Source organism: Stegodyphus dumicola, chromosome 5, assembly GCF_044657685.1.
Source record: "Stegodyphus dumicola isolate Sdum_Otavi_A_Nest chromosome 5, ASM4465768v1".
NCBI lineage: Eukaryota > Metazoa > Arthropoda > Arachnida > Araneae > Eresidae > Stegodyphus > Stegodyphus dumicola.
In genome coordinates this window covers 72,038,585-72,060,043 of record NC_140772.1, presented here as the reverse complement: position 1 = coordinate 72,060,043, position 21,459 = coordinate 72,038,585, and the positions used below count along the sequence as shown (strand labels likewise).

The 21,459-nt window shown below is 30.7% G+C and overlaps 1 protein-coding gene across 3 annotated transcripts in view; it reads left to right on the top strand.

The window, feature by feature from the left end:
• Nucleotides 1-21,459, top strand: part of aralar1 (calcium-binding mitochondrial carrier protein aralar1) — a 232,900-nt gene that overhangs the window by 39,026 nt on the left and 172,415 nt on the right. For all 3 annotated transcript variants that reach the window (XM_085816757.1, XM_085816759.1, XM_085816758.1), the window contains exons 4-5: nucleotides 5,763-5,905; nucleotides 9,363-9,478. In XM_085816757.1, the coding sequence (XP_085672883.1) occupies nucleotides 5,763-5,905; nucleotides 9,363-9,478 (259 nt within the window). The remainder of the gene's footprint in view (nucleotides 1-5,762; nucleotides 5,906-9,362; nucleotides 9,479-21,459) is intronic.

The window sequence follows — 21,459 nt, the reverse complement described above, 5'->3', positions numbered from 1 at the left end:
CGAGCTACAGTCAAAAGTCGTTAATTCGGACACCCATAAACCGGACCTCAAAGCTAAAAACTTTCTGCACATGCGCCGCGTTGACAAATGCGCATAGGTGTTTACGCGTGCGCGTAAGACCTTTTACTCTTGGAAAATATAACTTATTGTAAACCTTTTACTGCATCATCTCTCCTCCTTGAAATGTTTATTTAGTTTAGTTCTTATTTTAATGTAATATATTAGTTACTTCTACTTCTTTTTCTTACTGCGACTGTTTTCGTTGAGAACGGACTGTTTCAACCTAATTGAGATGCAAAAACGAAAGTGATATTACGTCATCTGGAAAGCCGATTCGTGCCGATAGCTGATTGGTTGTCGTGAGATGACGTCATGCCTACTTCTGCTATAAGTATCTCGCCACCATTTACATATATAATCACCCATGCTATGCCATGATATACAATTTAGCAAAACTTATTTTATGAGTTTTCTCATTTATTGATCTCGTCTTCAGGCGCGGTGTATTTTTAAATACACCTCTTAAATTTTTAACTTTATGGCCTATGGTAAAATGATAATATACTGGTAAGAGCTCCTAGTAGCTAAAGCCAGCAGTAAAGATATGATCCAAGATCCAAATTATGAAATTCTCTCCGAAGATAGAAGCGTCAGACCACTTGCAGCTCACACCTTCATGGGAGGAGACAACAACTTTTTCACTTAGATCCTCAATTGGTAGCTGTTTATACTTCCAATGCATCTGATTTTGATTGAAGTTCTTCTGTAGCTTGAATATTATTCTTGGAGATTGATAATACTAATGCTGTGAGATTTTTCGCATTGTGATGATATAGTGGTGTTGTAAATTGGTTGCTTAGGTTGTTGAATTGCTGTAGTGTATTGCGTTGAATAGTAGTATTTAAATTGTGTTGTATAGTTGTTTTGTATTGTGTTGTATTTAGCACTACTGATTGAGGTTGTTTAATTGTATTTGAATTTGTCATTGGAACTATTGCTGTAGTGTATCTTCTCATATTGTTGTCATTGATTTACATTGTCTTGGGTCCTCCTTGAAAGTTACAATCGCTCGTCACATTTTGCGAACTTGTCCGATTGGATTGTCTTGCTCCTTTTGGTACTTCTCTTCTTCCCCTTATATCTGTTTTCTCATCTGAGTTTTTCTCCACGTCCGGATTTCTTTATGTCAAGTGCCCTTGGGCTTTAATTCTGGAACCGGCAACATTGCTTTTCGCAATAGCTCGGTCAATTATAAAGTCTAAGGCTCAACCCTCCTTCTAGTTCCTGTTTTCCTGGCACTTGAGTGTGCGGTTTCCAGCCAGGACTTAGAAGAGAAGGGCTAGCTCATAGAGCTTTTCCCCCTGAAGCAGAAAGTGAGAAGTGATGATGTAGCCATGATGACATTGAGCGCGCCAATGTAATTCACAGCTTGGAAATTAGCGTTTTTGAACCAGCGTTTAAAATGAGCTGTGTGTGAAAGATAGCTATAATTTGGAAGAGGCAATGTTACTGCTTTATGCATTTTAGACTGAACCATTAAAAAATTTAATAATGCTTACTCAATTTTAAAATAATAGATAAAATGTGCTACTCTTTTAACATTAGTTCCGTGGTTTTTTTTTAAATTTTTATTTTCAGGTTTTTTTATTTAATGCACGTTTATTTCTAATCATTTCTTTATTTGCATGCTAACTGAGAGAATTTTTATACTGCTTCTAAGATAACTATAATAATAGCTATTTAAATTTACTCAAAAAACAACTTTACATTCACATAGGTTTAAACATATATGACATATATGGCAACATTTCTGCTAACCTACGTTTCATTTTTTGCCTAATTGTAAATTTTACATTGTTATAATTCTCTTCCGATTCAATATAATAGATATTTTTTAAATAATTTTGTAATTTATACTTATATCTATATTACAATTAAATGAATGTATATAAGATTGTTACCTTAATTTTGACAAAATAGCTTTATTCAGAGTACCTAAAACAGTTATTTAATTTTTCAAAAGTGTGAGTAAAGGAAGCAGGCCTTTTTATGCCAATTACTTTGATGTTTTATACTATTATATTTTATCTAGAATGCTAATCTAGCACAAAATCTAATCAATAATTAGTTACAAAGGATACAATAAGAATAACAAGTACTTAACAAAATTAGTTTGTTAAATACTTGTTATTCTTGTTGGTATTATTTTGGTACTATTCATAATACCTAAGATATTATCGATTAACTCATAGAAGTCAGATGCTTTCTGATTTCCTGTGGGGTAGAGTATACCTTTTGCGGTTCTTTTTGAAAATAATGTTTTCTCTGGAGCAACTTTTTGTCTCTCGTTTCCCTTGACCATTAAATAATTTGGTTTTAGTTTGTGACACAATTTGATTTCTTCTCAATCTCTATTTAAAACCTCTTTAATAATATCAAAATTTAAAACAGTTACATTTCTCAGTAATTCTCAGTAATTTGAGGCAGAGCGCGAAATGAAACCTCTGATTAAAACAAACTGCACATTTTGAAAAGAACCAACTTAGTCCAGTTTAGAGTCATAGCAGAGTTTTCAATCTATATGCATTTCGTCGAAATTGAGAACGCATATTTTTTCTACAGAATACAAATATTCGCCTCTTTCCTTCTCTAGAGTAAGAACATTACTTTGAATTCTTGGACTACACTAAAATTTAGAAAACACTAAAAAATAAAATAAACACCATTTCTTTAATTTGATAATACTAGGTAAAGATATTCCAATTTTTTTTCTTAATTTTTTTTCTTTCCAAAAATCATAGCTTTAAGATCACAGAGCTCTTATGACAATGCAACATGAAATATTTTCACTAGTCCACCTGATTTTTTTCTTCTTTTTCAGTAATGCATTAATCTGCGTCTTTATAAAAATAGGCTTTAGACATTTTTCCAAATTCTCCGATTTGTGTTCCCCCCCCAAATTTCGCTATTTGAGATTTTAATTTCTGATACCAATTTCTGTCTAGATGTCGTCCACCTTCTTTGTCGCTGAACAAACATTCTAAAATTTTTCTTTTCTCTATTTTTCAATACTTTAATACAATTTAATACAATTTTCTAAGGATATTATTTTGTTCTTCAAATTATCAATGCATTCTTGTTTATACTTAAACATTCAGGATGATCTACATTTTCATTTGTGAGTTTTATTTCAAAATCATTAAAATTTGATTTATTATTGTCATCATCAATTTTGATTTATTATTGTCATCATCAATTTTGATTTATTATTGTCATCATAATTTACTTTCGGCACAGAATTCCATTTCAACAGTTTCTTTTTGTGGCTATCCAAACAAGCGATTTTTCATATCATCTTCATAAACACTGCATAGAAAATGTTTGCTGCAGATTTTTCCGCTCTTCACATTAATAGAATCTTCTCTTTGACATTTGTGTATCCATTCTTTCGTCAAAAGCAAACTCTCATTTGGATCCTTTGGTCCCATGAAATAAAATATCTCATCCTTTCATACTTCTGTTAAGTGCTACGGCACATTACTGCAGCGCAAAAAGCCATATTACGTAAACGATACTTTACAATATAAGAATTTAAAATAAAAACTGACTAAAATTACATATATATAAATTATTTTAAATATATACATTATTAGAAAATATATATATATATATATATATTATTAAAATTAATTTGGGATATGTAACCTCTAGAAAATCGTCTCGCAGCTCAATGAAACTACTGTTTTAAACGCGGGAAATTAGAACAGGTGGCATCACAGTGACGTCAGATTATTGCCTGTTACATCCCCCCATTAGGCTCGCTTCGGCGAGGAGTCGAACAAAGAAATGAGCTAGCCCTTCTATTTATCCCTGGTTTCCAGCCCCTTCAGAAGGATGCATGCCAGTCCGGTGAATAAAGTTCCTTGGTTCCTGTTCACAAGATGACTTCCTGAATAAAGTTCCTTGGTTCCTGTTCACAAGATGACTGTTCCTGAATAAAGTTCCTTGGTTTCTGTTCACAAGATGACTGTTCCTGAATAAAGTTCCTTGGTTCCTGTATACAAGATGGTTGTTCCAGAATGAGTTCCTTGGTTCATATCCACAAGATGATTGTTTCAGAATAAATTCCTTGGCTACCATGTGAGTGACTGCCGTGGTGGCATCCATGTTCTTCAATGAAGGTGGCATTTAAAATACGTGAGCGGCGATTCCTCGTGTTCAACTAATGCAAAAGGAGTTAGGCCGGTTTTGAGTGCTTTCAAGAACTTGATTTAAATTTCAGGTGTTTTCTCGACTGTTGATCATGGACTTTTTTAATGTGTAGCCAACTTCATTTTTAAGCCGCATAATTACTGTTTAGGACATTTTTGTTTGTATTGAATGCCAGTGTTTTTGAAGACCAGGTAAAAGTATTATTTGATGAATGATGGTTATTATTTTTTCCTAAGACTCTGATATTGTTTAAATTTATTTTCTGTGTTTTTATTCTTTTATTATATTGTTAATAAATTGGTAAAGTTCAAAACCTTTTTATTTTCTTCAATGTCTGCTTTCATTGCTACTACTGCTAAATGTTTAATTTTATAAACTTTGCTTTAGCATCATTTTCCACTGCGCATATGCGTGTGCGCAAGCGCAGAATACGTTTTCGCGTGCGCGTTTCATTCATAACGGACGGTATAATCTAAAATTATCTAATTATCTATTTCACTTAATGTTGATGATTGCGTTGTTCCTTAATCTTCGAATTGGATCTGGCTTATTATTTTTTGCAGACTGTAAGAGCAATTTTATAAAAGTAAACTTGAACTTTCGATTATGTCAAATAGAATTTCCGATTCTGGAGCTCCCAAAGGATCGTACAAAATGAAAGTACGTTTCGATGTCCATCAAACAAAAAGTGGAATTGTTGCAAAAAATGGATAAAGACATGATGAATGTGACAGAGAGGTTAGTGAAAACGAAAAAATTTTGATTGACAAGTTAGTCGGTATTCTCGGCACAACAATTAACGAGACTTGAATTAACTTTGTAACTGAACAAGAAATTATGTCTGTTTATAGAATTAAAGAGAAAGTATTATCACATAAAATGAAGCAACTTAAACAACTTACATTGAAAGAAATGTTTAATAAAGTAAACAAATAAATATCAAGCTTTTTTTTTTTTTTTTTTGTAAATTTTGATACCCTTTAGATCATAATTGTTCTTTATTTCATAAATTATGGTTTCATATTTTTAATTTTAGAATTTCTGCATGCCATCTTACAAGATTTAAACTGATGATCTGTAATCCGGAAAAATCGATAATCCAAAATCGCCGAAGTCCCGACGAGTCCGGATTAACGACTTTTGACTGTATCAGTTTTCAACCACATTTCTGCTTACCTACTGTTGGGCAATTATACATGGATAACAGTTTACTGGTAAAAATAAACTCTCTCTCGATAATGAAAGCAATCTGAAAATCAAATCAGTTGCAGGTTAAAAATCTGAAAAGTAAATTTGCAAAGTTTGGTAACATATCTTTTAATTTTGGTGACTGATCAAAGTGGCTGCTTTAACAAAGAAGTACCATGTAAAGATATTTTCAGTACAGAATTGATTTGTTAGAAAAAGGGTGATTTTGTATAAAAATACATTATTGGAAGTGTATACTTGAAATGTTAATTTGTAGAAAACTAACTTTGTTTTAGTAGTGATCTTATATTAAGTATTGATAAGAAATTAATTTTTGAATATTTTCCAATTATATTTTTCAGTATGCAAGTGTGGAAAAAAATGGAGAACGTTTTATGACACCAGAAGATTTTGTGCGAAAGTTTTTGGGTGTTTATAAAGATCCGAATTATAATCTGAAAACTGTGAATCTCTTAGGCAGTATATTGGACACTTCAAAGGATGGGTAATTTCCACTTAATTTCTTAGGCAAATGATATAATTTTTTCTTCGTGAGTAATTTTATTTTTGTCAAGTAATGTAAGAACTCATAATTAATTTCAAGCAGAAGGTTGAAACTCGCACATATTATTAACAATGTATGTTAGATGTATTATATAAGAGAGTTTTCTCATAATCAGGTATTATGAAACAATAAAAAGAATCGTAATGAAACAGTTATGTAAATGGAAATGAAAGCAAAACTACTAATAAACTGTCATTCGTTCAATAATCAAAACTGTATTTTGGCAAACATTCATTTAACATATTTTAAGAAATTACTTTTATTTTAATAGCTGGACATTCTGGCTTATATGTCAGGTTTGCCTGTGGCTTTTCTATACAAAAAGTTGTATTTGATCAGATAAATGTTGCAACATGAGCTTATTATGGCAGTGTTTATTATGGAATGGATTTTTTTTTTAAACTGTTTTGTGTATATGTATGTGTACTCTGTTTATGTGTGTACATTTCTCATCAGTTTCATCTCTTGAAAATGTAGGGTAAGATTACAGGGTACATACCGCAAAATTTTTAAGTTGCTACTTATTTAACCCGAGTGCCACAAATCTAAGCATTGTTAGCTTCTTAATCACATGTTAGATTCCTCCTTTATTCTTTTCCTTTAAAACTACCATTACACTGAAGGTATGTGTGTTGGTGTTATTAAAAAAAAAAAAAAAAAAAAAAAAAAAAAAAAAAAAAAAAAAAAAAAAACCTTTACTGCTAAAATGCATTCACATCTTTAAAAGCAAGAATTACCAATCATGTAAAAGCCAAAAGTCAGAGATAAAGCATCCACAGAATTCCTGTTCCATTGTTGACACTTATCCTTTTATGTCTGTCTTTTTTGTCAGTTACTGTTTTTCTAAAAATCGTTTTCTTTTAAACTTTTTCTTACTGTTGCCATTTACCATTTTCTGAACTCTCTTGCCTTGTCTATGCGCATGAAAGCCGTTGGGTTACACTTGTTAAATTTTCTCTGTATGGGGTACTAAAGAACTGTAAATCTAAACTTTGGCATACAGTAACTTTGTGTTGATAAAATTTACTTTTCTGATGTTAAATTTCTAAAACTTGTCATTTGGAAGAATATTGACTTAATTCTATTTAGTAAGAATTGCTTTGTAGTAGTTTGTAACAATTTAATGATGTTTTTAAAATAAATAATTAGTTGAGTATTATTGGTATGTTTGAAAACTTGGAAGGAAATACAGACTACTTTTTTATTAGTGATTTTGTTTTCAAATTCCATTTGCATCTTAAATTTGGTAAAGAAATCTTAATTAATTGTCAAATTCATTTGTCATTATTGCTTCTTTCACTGATTGCTGAAAAAAAGCATTTCGATTTTACATCCTAATGAATTGTTTTTGCAAGGCATTGTAGAAAAATAATGAAACTGCTGCTAGAAAAATATATGGCAGTAGTATAGGTATTCCTGTGTATAAACATCATTGCCTGTCAATACAGTTTCAAGTTCTGAAGACTTGCGAGATGTTACAGTGACATTGCGTCAGTATGTGTGTGAGATCTATGATGCATTGAAAAATGAAGGAATGAAAATTTAATCTGTATTGCAAAATTTAATTTTGCATGAAATTCAGTGAAAGCTTAAATATATCCCCCCCCCCCAAAAAAAAAACAGACATAGGCATAAAAAAGATATATGTACTTATAGCGTAAGTGTGAAAAACAACAGTATTTCTAAAGATCTTTGACCACAGAAACAAAAGGAAATATTGGAAAAGAGAAAAGGATTGCACAATCAGATTTGTATTTAGCATTGAGAATAATCAGTTGTGAATTAAATGTGTACATGGGAATGGAAGATAAGCACAGAAATGCAAAATTTAAAATAAGACGATAAAATTCTATCGTTTTCGAGAGCGATCAGTCATAGACTTTTGTCTTGTAATATTTTGTAGACTTGTTTGAGTTTGATCAGACACAGATTCCTCATCTTCAAGAAGAGGGACCTGTGTCTGATTGCCCTTGAAAGTGATAGAGTTTAATTTAAAATCTGTGCTGAACTAAAATAACTTTTTTTGCATAATTTTTTAAATGTTCTTTTGATTTTGAGGAATTAATTGGGCATGTAGAAAGTGTGTATTTTTTTGGCTGGTGCGCTATTAAAGTAATAAGGTTTAAAATTATCAGCTGAGAAATAACTAAAAACAGTGTTGAAGGTATTCTCTAAAAAATGTATAATTTATTTCACAAAAATCTTTTGCATTAAAATGAAGTAATGTATAATTTTTAGTAATTTCTTTAAAAATCTATAAGTAATTTTCCTCCTTTACAGTGTTGATATAAAAAAGATACAAAAGCTAATAGGAAATTGTATGTTTTTTTGTATCAAAAGCAAAAAACTATACCTATAAACTATAAAAAGTGTTTTTTACCTTGAATTATCATATAAAATCATTGAGATTGTAGTTTTGAAAAGTAAGTGGTTTAATTAAATAATTAAACTTGTATTATTTATAGCTTGTACAAGTTCTTTAAATTGTGTTTTTCCAAATTTCAGTGATTAAATCTTAGTAGATTTTGCAGTTTAAAAATAATCATAGTCTAAAAATTATCAGCATTTACTGGTAACTCTATGAAAACAGTAAATACGGCTGTGAATTATCTCTTCCATTTTATATTAAATGCTTAAAGGTTATGGTCTTCATATCCTTCATTTCATGAATAGTTAGTTCCATAGAATAATGTCATGCTTAAAGATGAACTTAAGTTGGAAACAGGTGTGTCACTATTTTTGTATTTGCTTTGTATTGATAATTTTTATAAGCAAAAGTGTGTAGGTTAATTTCATTCATACTTTGCAACAACTTTAATGTGGGAAAACTATCTGTTGGTTTTGATTAAACTCTTTATTTTTTATTTGTATTTTCAATTTATATTTTTGTTTTTAAATTAATTTATTTTTAAGATTTTAAAATTGTGAAGTAAAGCTATTCAAGTGTTAACTTTCTTGTTATATTAATTTTAATTTCTGTATGTATTTAATATTATAAATTCTTCTATATAATTAGCCTGTTTTTTAAATTATCTTCTGGCTTAGTAATTTATGATAATGGAAGGATATTATTTTCTAAACCTTTTCAGAAATGTAAACTTTATATTAAGTAATTTGTATTCTTAATTATAGTTTCCTTGCACCAAGCACCTTGTTCTTTTCAAAAGCTGAATTTTTTGTAGTATTTTTGTAACTGGTGTAGAACTAAGATGTATTTTATGCGCATTACTTGCAGTCATTAATTTTTAAAGTAATGTTCTTGATTTTGTTTTTGTTTTCATATTGTTCATATGTAGTGTATTTTATTTTAGTATTTATACTAAAAGTTTCTGTTAGTACTTTAATAATGTACATGTGTGTATTTTTAATCAAAATTTTAATTATCCCCACCCTGAAGGCTCATATCATTTCTGGAATTTGAAGCTTTTGAAGCTGTGCTTTGTCGTCCTGATGCATTATATATTACAGCTTTTCAACTTTTTGACACAAATGGTTCTGGCACAATCACATTTGGTAAGTCTTCTGTGTTCCTAAAAAATTGTGGTATATTTTTTGTCTATCTTAAATAAATGCTTTTATGTATACTGCAAATATCAGAATGTGAATAATATGTGTAAGCGAAACAGTCCTGCATATGTATACACATACACACAGAGAAGTTATTTTATAGGTCACTAACATGTATATGCACGTACGTATATATACATATCATATATAATTTGTTTACTAAAGAAATATTGATTATATTATCTAAGATTAATTTTAGTAGAATTATCTTAAAAGCGTGAATCCATAATTAGTAAGTTCAATTTCGAAAATTGTTTTAAGGTAACTTCAATGTAAATTGTTAAAAATATTTCACAAGGACTTGAATTAAATCATGAATAACAAAATTTCAATTGTAAAAAGAAATGAATTAAAAGCAAGTAATCATTGCCATTAATCGGAAATTAGTTGGCTTTTCAAGGGGAACAAAACCAACTCACGTTCAATGAACAATAATTAAGAAATAAATACGGTGTTTCGTCCTTTACTCGAGTATATATATATATATACACACACACACAGAAAGAGAGAGAGAGAGAGATCAGTTATAGATTCAGTAAGTTGATAAATTTTGCATTTATATGCAAAAGTACATTAAAAGAGACGCAACATTAAAAATTGCCACAAGAGCTTATCTTATAAATCTGTGCAATTAGAAATAGTTTGATATGTAAAATATATGCTTTTTGAATTGTAGATTTTTAAATTAGATTTTATTCTAAAAAAATCTGGAAGTACTTAGTTAAAATGCCTGTAATAATTCTGTTTTCTAAAAGGCTATGTAAAGTAGGCATTTCTGATTAATTTTTTTTTTTAAAGATGTTAATTCAATGTAATGATTTCATTAAAGATTTATGTGTTTGGTGTAAGACTATTCTGTTCAAAGCATGTTGATTCAGAATATCGATATTAAAACATTGTTTTGGAAGTATATTGTAATATGTTATTTTTACTGTTTAATGAAAAAAGCATCTGTATGTGATAAATTGCTCATTTTAGTGTATTAGATTTTTCACAAGTTTAATTTTAATATTTTTCTTTTTAACCAACTGATTCGTCAAAAAGTTTAAGTCCATATAATAAGAAAATTAAAAAATACGTCCCCTTTTTTTTAAAGTAGGAAATCAGTATTTAACTTCAAAGGAATATTAAATGAATGTTCTGGTCATTCTTGTATGTCTTCCTATCATTGCTTTTATGATGAGATCAAGACAAAAGTAGAGAATTACAAATCTGATTTAAAATTTACTGATTATGATTAGTATGATTTCTTCCTTACTTTGCTCTACTAACATAAAAATTTTCATAAAATTGAACAAATGTGTCATAAAAATTAAGAGACTGTTTTGAATTATGTCTTTATCTTACAGTTCTGTTACATTAGCATATCGGATGCAAATGTTGCAAGTATTTTTGTGTAATATTTAAAGAACAGCTTTTAAAGGCAATTGTACAGTGCAGTCAGTACTTTGGAGGAATGTATAAAAAATCCATTCTGTAAGACTTGCCACTTCAAAAATTTTGCTATGCCAGTGAAAAACTTAAAATGTTACACCCTTTGTAAAACTGCCAGCTTCTTATCTAAAATTTTCCACACACCAGCCTCTTTATAATACATTGACACTAGACTGGAGCAATGAAGTTGAAAGCAGAAAACTGTTCCATTTCTTTTCAAAAGTTGATGCAGTTCTTAAGTGTGGCATCCCAGAGCTTACACAATTCTTTACTAGGCATGGTCCATTTATGAGCTATCTTAATTGGTTTGGTTTCATGGAAAGTGATCTTTGCATGTGTCGTGAGATTGGTGACCAGGACCATTATGCATTTGATTTCTGATCTTCAGCCAACTACCATTTGTGGAAGCCAACATCTGTAATTGTTATGCATATGCAGTAAACACCTGCAGAAACAAGCATGCAGTGTTCTGCATTGAGGCCTGTATTTTCCATGCTCTCACTATTACAAGGTGACAAGACTTGTAATAATCAATCAATACCGCCAGCCACACTGTAATGCTTTGTAACTAGAATAGTACCATGTAACACCTTTAACTCTGTCAATCATGGTATGTATCCTTGTTAACTTTTTATATTGTAGATTTTTCTTGCTTGATATATAATGCTTAATAGCATTTGTATTGATTCAACTTTACATTCGTACTTTAGTAAAATCACACCTGGCCTTATTATATTTGTATGCCCAACATATACTGTAATGGTTGTGTCCCCACCATGTGCTTTCTGTCTTTGTTTCAGTCCTTCTAATAGTCCTCAGTTTATGTAATCATGTCCTGTACTACATTGCGCTAAGCTTTTTCTTATTATTATTCCGTCAACGGAACCCAACAGGCTAATGAGCATCTAGTCTAGTGGACCAGATGTTAAGAGAAAAAAGTTCTATCTCATGACATTCTGATTCATATTGTGGATATTTTATTCTCTCTTAAGCAAGCCATGTTTGGTAAACTTCAGGAATGAACTCAGGGTGCTTGTGTTGAAGACCAACATTTAAGACTAGAAATGGCTCATTTTGCTGCCACTGATCACAGTCCATTTTATGTCAGTAGTCAAAATGTTTTTACGTTTTTTTAATATGTTTATCTTCTTTTAGAGGAAGTATAGAATGTAATATGCCATGTATTATATATACTTAAATAAGATTTTATTGCTATCTCTGTGGCAGAAATTTTAATGGGAATGCAAGTAACATAATATAATACTTAATAAACACATAATTTGTTTACATATCATACTGTATACTGAAATGCTGTTAAATAATATTTCAGTAAAATAAATGAAGACGAATTTTACTTTCCCCATTGTGCCTAAAATATTTGTTTGTCATATTTTATTGCATATAGTTTTACCTATGTCTTCATAGAGATGTCAACCAACTGTTGCAGATTTTCTAGAATTATTGTTGATTTAGAACCTCTCTATTACAGAATTACAGATGTGACAAAAATTGCCATAGAATACCGAGTTGGAATAGCATGACTGCTATATGCGAGTGGCAAAAGTGAAAAATCAAAACTTGTAATGTGCCAATATCGTAATCATATCATATCGACTCCAAGTTGCATTCCCATCACAATTGATATGTCTGATCTACTCATATGGTTGTACAGTCAAATACCGAAAATCCGCCAACTCCTGAAATCCATGTTGTCTCTCAAAATAGAAACATTCAGTTTATAGGCTCCAGAAACCACAACATTGAGTACAAAATATCGAACGAAAAATACTTACTGAATAATGACGTCATAATTACTGAATAATAATGAGTCATAAATTAGTGAATTAATGAGTCCCAATTATTGACATCATGATAAAAGTTTTTTCCTCTGTAATCTGCATCGAGGTAAGAAAGCAGATGATTCGCTCAACTCTTCTTTCAAGTTCACGATTCACGCTGTTGTATTTTCTGAGTTTGGTATTTCACGAGATTATTTAGTGCTGCCTTTTTTTTTAATCCGGATATTTTGTGAATAAATTAAGAATATTTTAAATTTCAGCCCTTTTTAATACAATTACATATAAGAAACGCAATCATGATTTTACTGCTTGCGACGTTGAAAAATGTAAACATGCATTGACAGTAATGCAATAAGTGCAAATTCTGCAAAAGAGGGAGACAGGTTATAGCAAAAGAGGGACACAGGTTATAGGATCCTCGGTTATAGCAGAATCATATAAAATTGCGATATGATTGTGTATGATATACGGAAAAATAAAGAAAAACTGTTGAAATTTTATAGCAACAGCGATTATTACACCGGAATCTGAAACTGGAAATCTTTACATGAGGCGAAATTGGTAAACCTCGATGCTGTGTATGTATAATACAAAGAATAATATAATAAATTTTTATATGCAATAATAATTTAATGCATATAATAAGTTATTGCAATAATGTATATAATAATTTAATTAAACGTATCTGATACGCCTTATTTATTTTGTACTTTTAGTCTGAAAATTATGATTTATCTTTTCTGTCTTGAAATCCGCAAAATCCTAAAATCTGCACAACCTCTGGTCCCGAACTTTGCGGATTTCTGAACTTCTACTGTACTGACATCACACACACACACACACACACACATGTTATGTGAACTATATCAGGTTTTAGTGTGTTGCTCATTGAAACTGTAAATATGTGTGTATGATTTTTGCATTATTTTTTTCTATTTGCATGTGCTGTTCATGGAAGCTCTTGGTTTTTATCAACATTTTCTGATTCTGCCATAGCCAAGTAGTTGCATATAGAAGGACTAAAGCAATTTCTCTGGTTAAGTGCATGATAGGTTTTATGTGCAAATGTTACAAAATACACTGTTAATGTTAGTGGTCCTTATAAGTGCTTATAAGTCCTTATATTTGAAAATAAAATATAAAGGCCCTTATAGGTGCTTACTTTTTCTTTAAAGCCCTTATTTTTTGTTTTTAGTGCTTATTTTTTGCTTTTAGACCTTTTTTTTTTTTTTTTTTTTTTAATGAACGTGCTATTTTTCCTCGTACTAAAGCCGAAACTAAATAAACAACTTTTCTTCTTAAAATGGAATGTCAGATGGTGAATCATACTCCCGAAAATAGCTTTTTCCCCTTTCTCTACATTAACATAACCTTTGGTATGCACGAAGAGTACAGACAGGTGCCCGTTGTTCTATTGGTCAAAGAATTGCAAAAGCAGTAGAAAATTCCGGTACATTCGCCATTCTTTTCCTCCCACCCAAATACTACACACGTTTGAATTTCTATCAAGATCTTAAAAATTTGCATTCTTGTTCTGCTTGGTCAGTTCAAATTCGTGTTTATTATGATCGTTATGCTTATATTATGAGTATATGTATGAATGTTTATAATAACATAGTTGTAGTAACTACTGAAGTATAGTAAACTTCCAAAAATGGTTGTGTTGTAACACAGATTAGCTTTTTAAGGAATAATATTCGGAATGTTTTAAATAAAGGGAAATTAATCGAATAGTCAAAATAATTTAATTTTTTTGGCCAATACATTATACAGTATGAAGGCTGGGAGGTCTCCCTTTTCTCCCCAAAATCTTGAATTATTGAAACTGTTACAGTTTGCTGCAAAACAAGCAACGAACGGACTTTTTTTTTTGGTCACTTTCCGATCTGGATTGAATAGGACTAAAAGTTCTGCGGTCTACCAACCCAAGCTAAGAATGATTCTATTCCAGAAATTTAACGCCATCTGTTGAAAATTAGAATGAAAAACACACCAGTTATTTAGTTCTTTATTCTCGCAATACCAGCAGCTGTTGATTCTGATTGCGTAATATCACGTAGGGAAGAATTACGGCACACAATAACGTTGGCGATATTTTGCAGAGATAATTAATTTTGATGTTCAGTCTGAGATTTGTTTATGAACATTTAAAAGAGTTTTACTGTGCTTGCTAAGCAGAATATTTGGCTAATCTTTGGAATAAGGTAACAGGTAGTTTGGCGACAATTTGGTAAGGCGATAAAGGTTTACTAGCTAGGACTTTAGCAGTGTACATGGATAAAGTCAAGAGTGTGCGCAATGCCATTTTTGTGCAATTCTGGGATGTTTTTTTAAGTGAAAATAGGTCTGCGTGTACATGGATGATACCGTGTGTGTGCAATTCTTAAAAACGCGGCACCTAATCTTTCGCACCTAATCTTCGTCATGATTAAGCACTTCTGTTCAATAAAAGTTCTAGCATAAGCGTAATTTATTTAGAAGATTGTTGGAAAAAATGTTGAGTAAAAAAAAAACAAAAGAACATGCCTTTACTTCGTGAAAACAAAATGGTGTCCAAAAAAAAAAAAAAAAAAAAAAAACTAGCATGTTGCTGTAGCAGGGTTGGTCGCCAAAAAATAGCCAAGTTACCATAATCCAAAGATTAACCGAATATTTTTTAGTTCCGTTGGTTTATTTTTATATGATGCACATATCAAAATGTCAAAACATTTATTTAGAGGAAAAATCTAAAGAGCGGCTACAGTCTACCCCCTGCGCTCCTCTTTTTCAAGTTAAGCTTGACTGTCCGAATATTCGCCAATTTCCAAGTATGCGGGTTAGTTAAGCTTTTATTGTTAAAGGATGATTGCATGGAGCAAATTTCTGTCTTCTGATTTCAGAAATGTTCCTCTTTTTTACTTAAATTACTTTGCTTGCAATATCTGTTAAGGGAAAACTGATATACAATGAAAATTTAGAAAATGTTCAGAATTTAGATTTAAATTATTTAAATATCAGTATGAGTAGAAAAATAAATTGTATTTATTATTAGATTCCAAGCGAATACAATAAATATGTCTTATTATTATTTATGTTCTCTATTTTGAACTGAAATTTTATCATTAAATCTCATAATATAGTTTAGTTCTGCTTAGTTTTTTTGTTCTCTCATTGTAAACTAGTTCTGTAAATTGAACTGTTATTTAAAATTAAAAAAAAAAAAAAAGTAATTATTTTCCATGGTTGAGGTAATGCTTATTTTCTCTTAATAAATACTGCATTTCTCATATTTTAAATTACAAGTCTAATTTTTAAGGTTATGCAGTTGTGTATGATGTAATTAGACAGGTGCTTTTTTTTTTTTTTTTTTTTTTTAATGTGCTTGAAAAGTGCTTATAGGTGCTTATTTTTTTTAACTAAAATGTGGCTATGAACCCTGGTACAGATTATGAATTCGAGTTCTATAACGTTTTATCTCATTGTTGTTTCATACTTCAGTTGTAAGGTCAGAGCAGAAACTACTCACTTTATTGATTTTACAAGAATCCACTAGTAATTTAGGGAACAGAGGATATTGAAGCTTTTGAACAATGATTTTTTTTCAGAAGCATGTACTGTAGGCAAGTTGTGTAATCTTTACTTAGATGATACAAATACCGTGGTCGTAAGCAGTGTAAAGAGAGTTGAAATCTTTATTAGAAAAATTCAGCCTTCCATAATTCTGTAAGGATATTGCCGTTTTCTTCACATAGCTGCTCATAATGCCTCAAATTAGTCTGTTAAATTTTAAACAGCTTTTGGCTGTTTAAAATTGTTGTTGTTGTTGTATTACTTTACTCAAAACAAAAAGTCTGTCAAGTTTTGCGTGTAACTAAACCTTTCAAAATTTGGAACATGCAAATACTTGATAGTTATCCGTTGCTAACAGGGTAATTGAATAGTTAGCGATTTAGAGCATAAATGCTTCTGATAAAAATGCTGATTTTTATTATTTACAATCTTGTAAGATTAATTTGTAGCTAGAAAATCCTGCATATAAACTTAAGTTTCACTACTGATTCATTCTACTGATACCCTTCCCCTTTTTTGTTTCTACTAATGTAGTTGTTCTGTAAGATTCACTCTCCAAAGGCATGCTTTATGCTGAAGACGTGTTACTCATTTCACATATTTAGTAGCAAGATTTATTAAATCATTTTTCAAGACTGTTGCTGATGGTATGCCAGTTTTCAATGTTGATTTTTGTAGAAAGAAAAGCCAGAAAGATTATCTTACCTGTTAATTGGTGCTTAGACTAGAGCATCACTTCTTAAACATTTTTTTTTTTCATGACCACTTTTCATCATTGAAATTTTTTCCCTCTACCCAGATATTAAATATAAAATAAAGTTATGAAAATAAAAATATTTTTCCCTAGATAATGTGAGCATGAAAAGAATATAATATGCATATGAAAAGAAGTAGTTTTAGTATCTGTTTTCAGGTATATGGAATTTAATGAAAGAAAATCACATTTTAATAAGGCAGATGTTCTTGTTTTATGCTGCTTAACAAATTAAATCTTGGTCTGGATTTTCAGCATTGCGCACAATATTTGGATTTAATATGCACTGAAGCTAAAAAAGCCATTGCACCTGAGTATGTGATGCTGAATGGCAGAAGAATATTTAATGCCATTTCAAAAATTGTGGGAAATTAGCTCTACTACTAATCTAGAGTCCAGTAAAGGATTTTTATGGCAATTTGAGTTTTGAGTCACTCGGCGTAATAAGTTTCTCATGTTCTTTAGGTAGCAGATGATTAATAGCATTAATATCAGTAGAAAATAGTTTTTTAATCACAAAATCAAAATTTTATGTGAAATATGTGCAGAATTGTGCTTCTAGGGCTCTATAATAATTTTTGCTATAAAGATTTGCAATTTTTTTTTTTCAGTTATAAAATTTCTGTAGTCAAAAATGTTTCAGACATAATTTCCCACCCTGTTCTTCCAAATGTTGAATTTATAAAACTTTCAATTTTATCAAATGTGTTGCTATTTTTCCTTGGGACAAGCTGAAATCATTTAGTTTCTCAAAAATATCATATAAATCACACAGTTTTTTATATCCTTAAATCATTTAAGAAAAAAGAGGCAAGATGAGATTTTTGTTTGATCAAAACTGTAATAATTTCTTTTTTTGGTGATACAATACAAAGTCTGAAATCCGGACTCACCGGGACTTTGGGAATTATATATATATATATTTATTTGTTTACCTTATTAAACATTTCTTTCAATGTAAGTTGTTTAAGTTGCTTCATTTTTTGTGCTAATATTTTCGCTTTAATTCTGTAGACAGACATAATCTCTTGTTTAGTTACATTGTTGAAGACTGTAGCTGCTGTTTCAAGAATTCCGACTAGCTTGTCAGTTGAAATTTTCTTGTTTTCAGTAACTTCTCTGTTACTTTCTTCACTATCGGTAGCATTATTTTCTGGATCTAGAACCATACTATAGATTTCGCCATACATTAACTGATAGATGATTAAGAAGCATTGTCATCACAATGAAACACTTCTTTTGCATCATCTTCATTTATTATCGCTTCTCCAAATTTCTTTACAAAATCTGTTAATTGGAAAATTTCACCTTTGTTTGTGATATCCGAAAATCCTTAAAATTAGCGGCTAACATCATCAAATTTAGCTATCCTTCATTATAAATATTTGGCTATGCATCATGAGCTTGGCGACTAATAACAGGTTGTTCCGTTAAATTTTCTGTTGCGCACTGAGACAGCCTGAATTGTAATAGTTTAGTCATTTATCATACTTATGTCTATTTCTTGCATATGCTTAAGGCTTATCAGAGTTCTGAATAAATCAATCAGATATGAATTTTTTTATGACGTGAATACATATTTTTTCTGTCATAAATTTCTCGAAATATTTATTATTATTCTTTTTATTTGAAGATTTTAAACAGTTATTCAGAATACTGTGTTCCTTTATTGATATATGAAGAATGCTTGAATTCAAGAATGCCTTTTTAATTTTGATAGTTTCATATTCTCCATTATTGCAAATCACATTTGTAGAAATAATTGCCAAATTGAAGAAATGTCTAAAAAAATCATAAAGAAACTATATTTTCTTTTTCACATCTTTGAAGCCTATCTCTGCTTACTAGATCATGCTTGAAGAGACTGTGTAGCATTGACATCTGCATCATTACCTGGGTTGCTTGAGATAATTTATCCATGGGTGAAAAATAGTTTTATTGTAAATGAAATAACATTTCTCATAACAGTTATTCAAATTAATATCAACCTTAGTCTTGTGATGCAATAAAATAAAATACAGTACAGCTGAAATATCTGGGCATCCAGTATCCAAACTTTCCAGCAATTCTTTCTTTCTTTTTTTTTAAGAATTTTTTTGCAAAAATGGAGAATTAAATTCCAAAAGTAGTATACGTTTAATGATTCACACATATGCTTAATGCTTCATCTGAGTAATATGCTTTTATATATTGTGTAATATCCAGATTATGCCGTTGAAGCCCTTCCTGCAGTCTGGGCCCCTAGTGTTGCAATCTTAATTCACTTAATCATTATTGATGCCCTTTTGAGAAGTTAGCATCTCTAGCTTGACTTTGATGTATGTTATGGGGATTTAACCTCTTTTCATATTGTGTAATATCCAGATTATGGCATTGAAGCCCTTCCTGCAGTCTGGGCAGTACCCTAGTGTTGCGATCTTAATTCACTTAATCATTAATGATGCCCTTTTGAAAAGTTAGCATCTGTAGCTTGACTTCGATGTAAGTTATGGGGATTTAACCTCTTTTTAATAATAAAATATTAAAAATTATTTTGAAATAAAGTGTTGGATATTTTATATAATAAAGAAAGTTATATAATAAAGAAATAAAAATTTTATATAATAAAGAAAGTTTAAAATAATTTTTGCATTAATAAGTGTGTGTTAAAGTGGAGTTTTTTTTTTTCAAACTGGGGTCCAGTTTTTAAGAGGAATATATTACTTTATATTGTTTTATAGCAGTTTTTAACTGAATTCAGTAACTTTTAAATATAACTTTATATATTTGTGTATTCATGTACAATGTTTTACTCAATTTACATATTATGTTTCAAATAACACAAAATGTATGTTTATTTCAACTAACATTGGTAACTGGAATTTTAGTAATAATGTAATAAAAACTAACAAAAACTCTGTCAAAAATGAACGGTAGTGAAAAAAATTGGACTTAAAAAAAATTATAAATATATCTTTATCTGTGTTTTGAAACCAGTTTTCTTTCTTTAACATGTTCACGCTGGAGCCAGTTTTGCGCTGTGAGGCGGCGCTCTAATTTTTGCCGCGTTTTATCTGCCGCCGTGCGATTATTACTTGTTCAAATATGTATATGAGTTGTACATTTGCTAATAGTTATTAATCATAATTGTTAGTAAAAAATTTTTTATAAACGTTAATTTTTCATTATTTTAATTTTCAGCCTCTAATAACACAATCAAATGCTTACCATCGGTGGCACGCACTGCCTGATGAGACAGATTAGTGCGGGCCACCGGTGGTACGTGCCACCCGATGAGACTGACTAGTGCAGGCCACCGGTGGCCCGCGCCGGCGTGAACGTGTTAAAAGTCATCAAAATTTACGAAAAATTGTGATTTTGTTTATGACATTTGTCTTTTAAAAATATCACTGCTGATTTTAGTGTGGATTAATAATTTGAACGAAATCAAATCCAAACCCATATAGCTTGTAAAAGGAACATTACAAATTGGCATTACAGAGAGGGAGGAACAGTCAGCTGGATTGGTTTAATAACCTTTCAAAATAGATGTTATCAATAAAAATGCTGTTTTCCTGCGTTTAATAGAAAGAAAAAGTTTTTTGGGGTTTCATATTGACCTTAGATGACCATAACTGAGCAAATAGTAAGATCTGGTAGAATGCTGGTAGTTGAACCCAAGATAAATTCCTGAAAAATTGTTTGTCTGCATTTAAATTTTTTGCTTTTTCCGATGTTTAATGTGAATATGAGTGAATTTCCAATAAATGGCTCAAATTATGAGCCCTTACCTAAACTTCCATTCTCTGAAGTCAAGATATGAATATCAAGCTTTATTTAGAAAATAATTGTGATGCAAGATTTAGGTGACTCACCTTTTATATATATATACATATATACAGGATGTTTCATAGATCATGGAACAAACTTGGAGGGGTGGTGGAGCGTTCTAAAACATGCATTTTTTTTATAGCAATGTAGGGTCTAAAGTGACAAGTTAAGGCAGGAATGGAAAAAAAAAAAAAAAACATGAGAGGAAAATGTGTTTATGTACAAAATCAATGCAAAGTGCTTCTTTGCAGCAATACAGTATTCACAATAAATGTTCAAAAAAAGGGAACAGTAATAGGAACAACAGCTGTGATTGGTTGGCAATGCAGCAGTAGAGGGCGATAGTGAGGTGGACAAACCACGATCCGATGCTTCAGAGAATCATTCGCAAACTCTGATGTCGAGCATAATGGGTGAGTTTACGCACAGGGAAAAAGCTGACATGCATCTCATGTATGGTGCTGCTAATGGGAATGTCATAGCAGTGCTACAGTTGTACCAAGAACGGTTTCCGAACAGGCGTATGCTGAAGCACACAATGTTCGAGAGGTTGCCTCGGTCTTTGTGTGAAAACGGGTCAT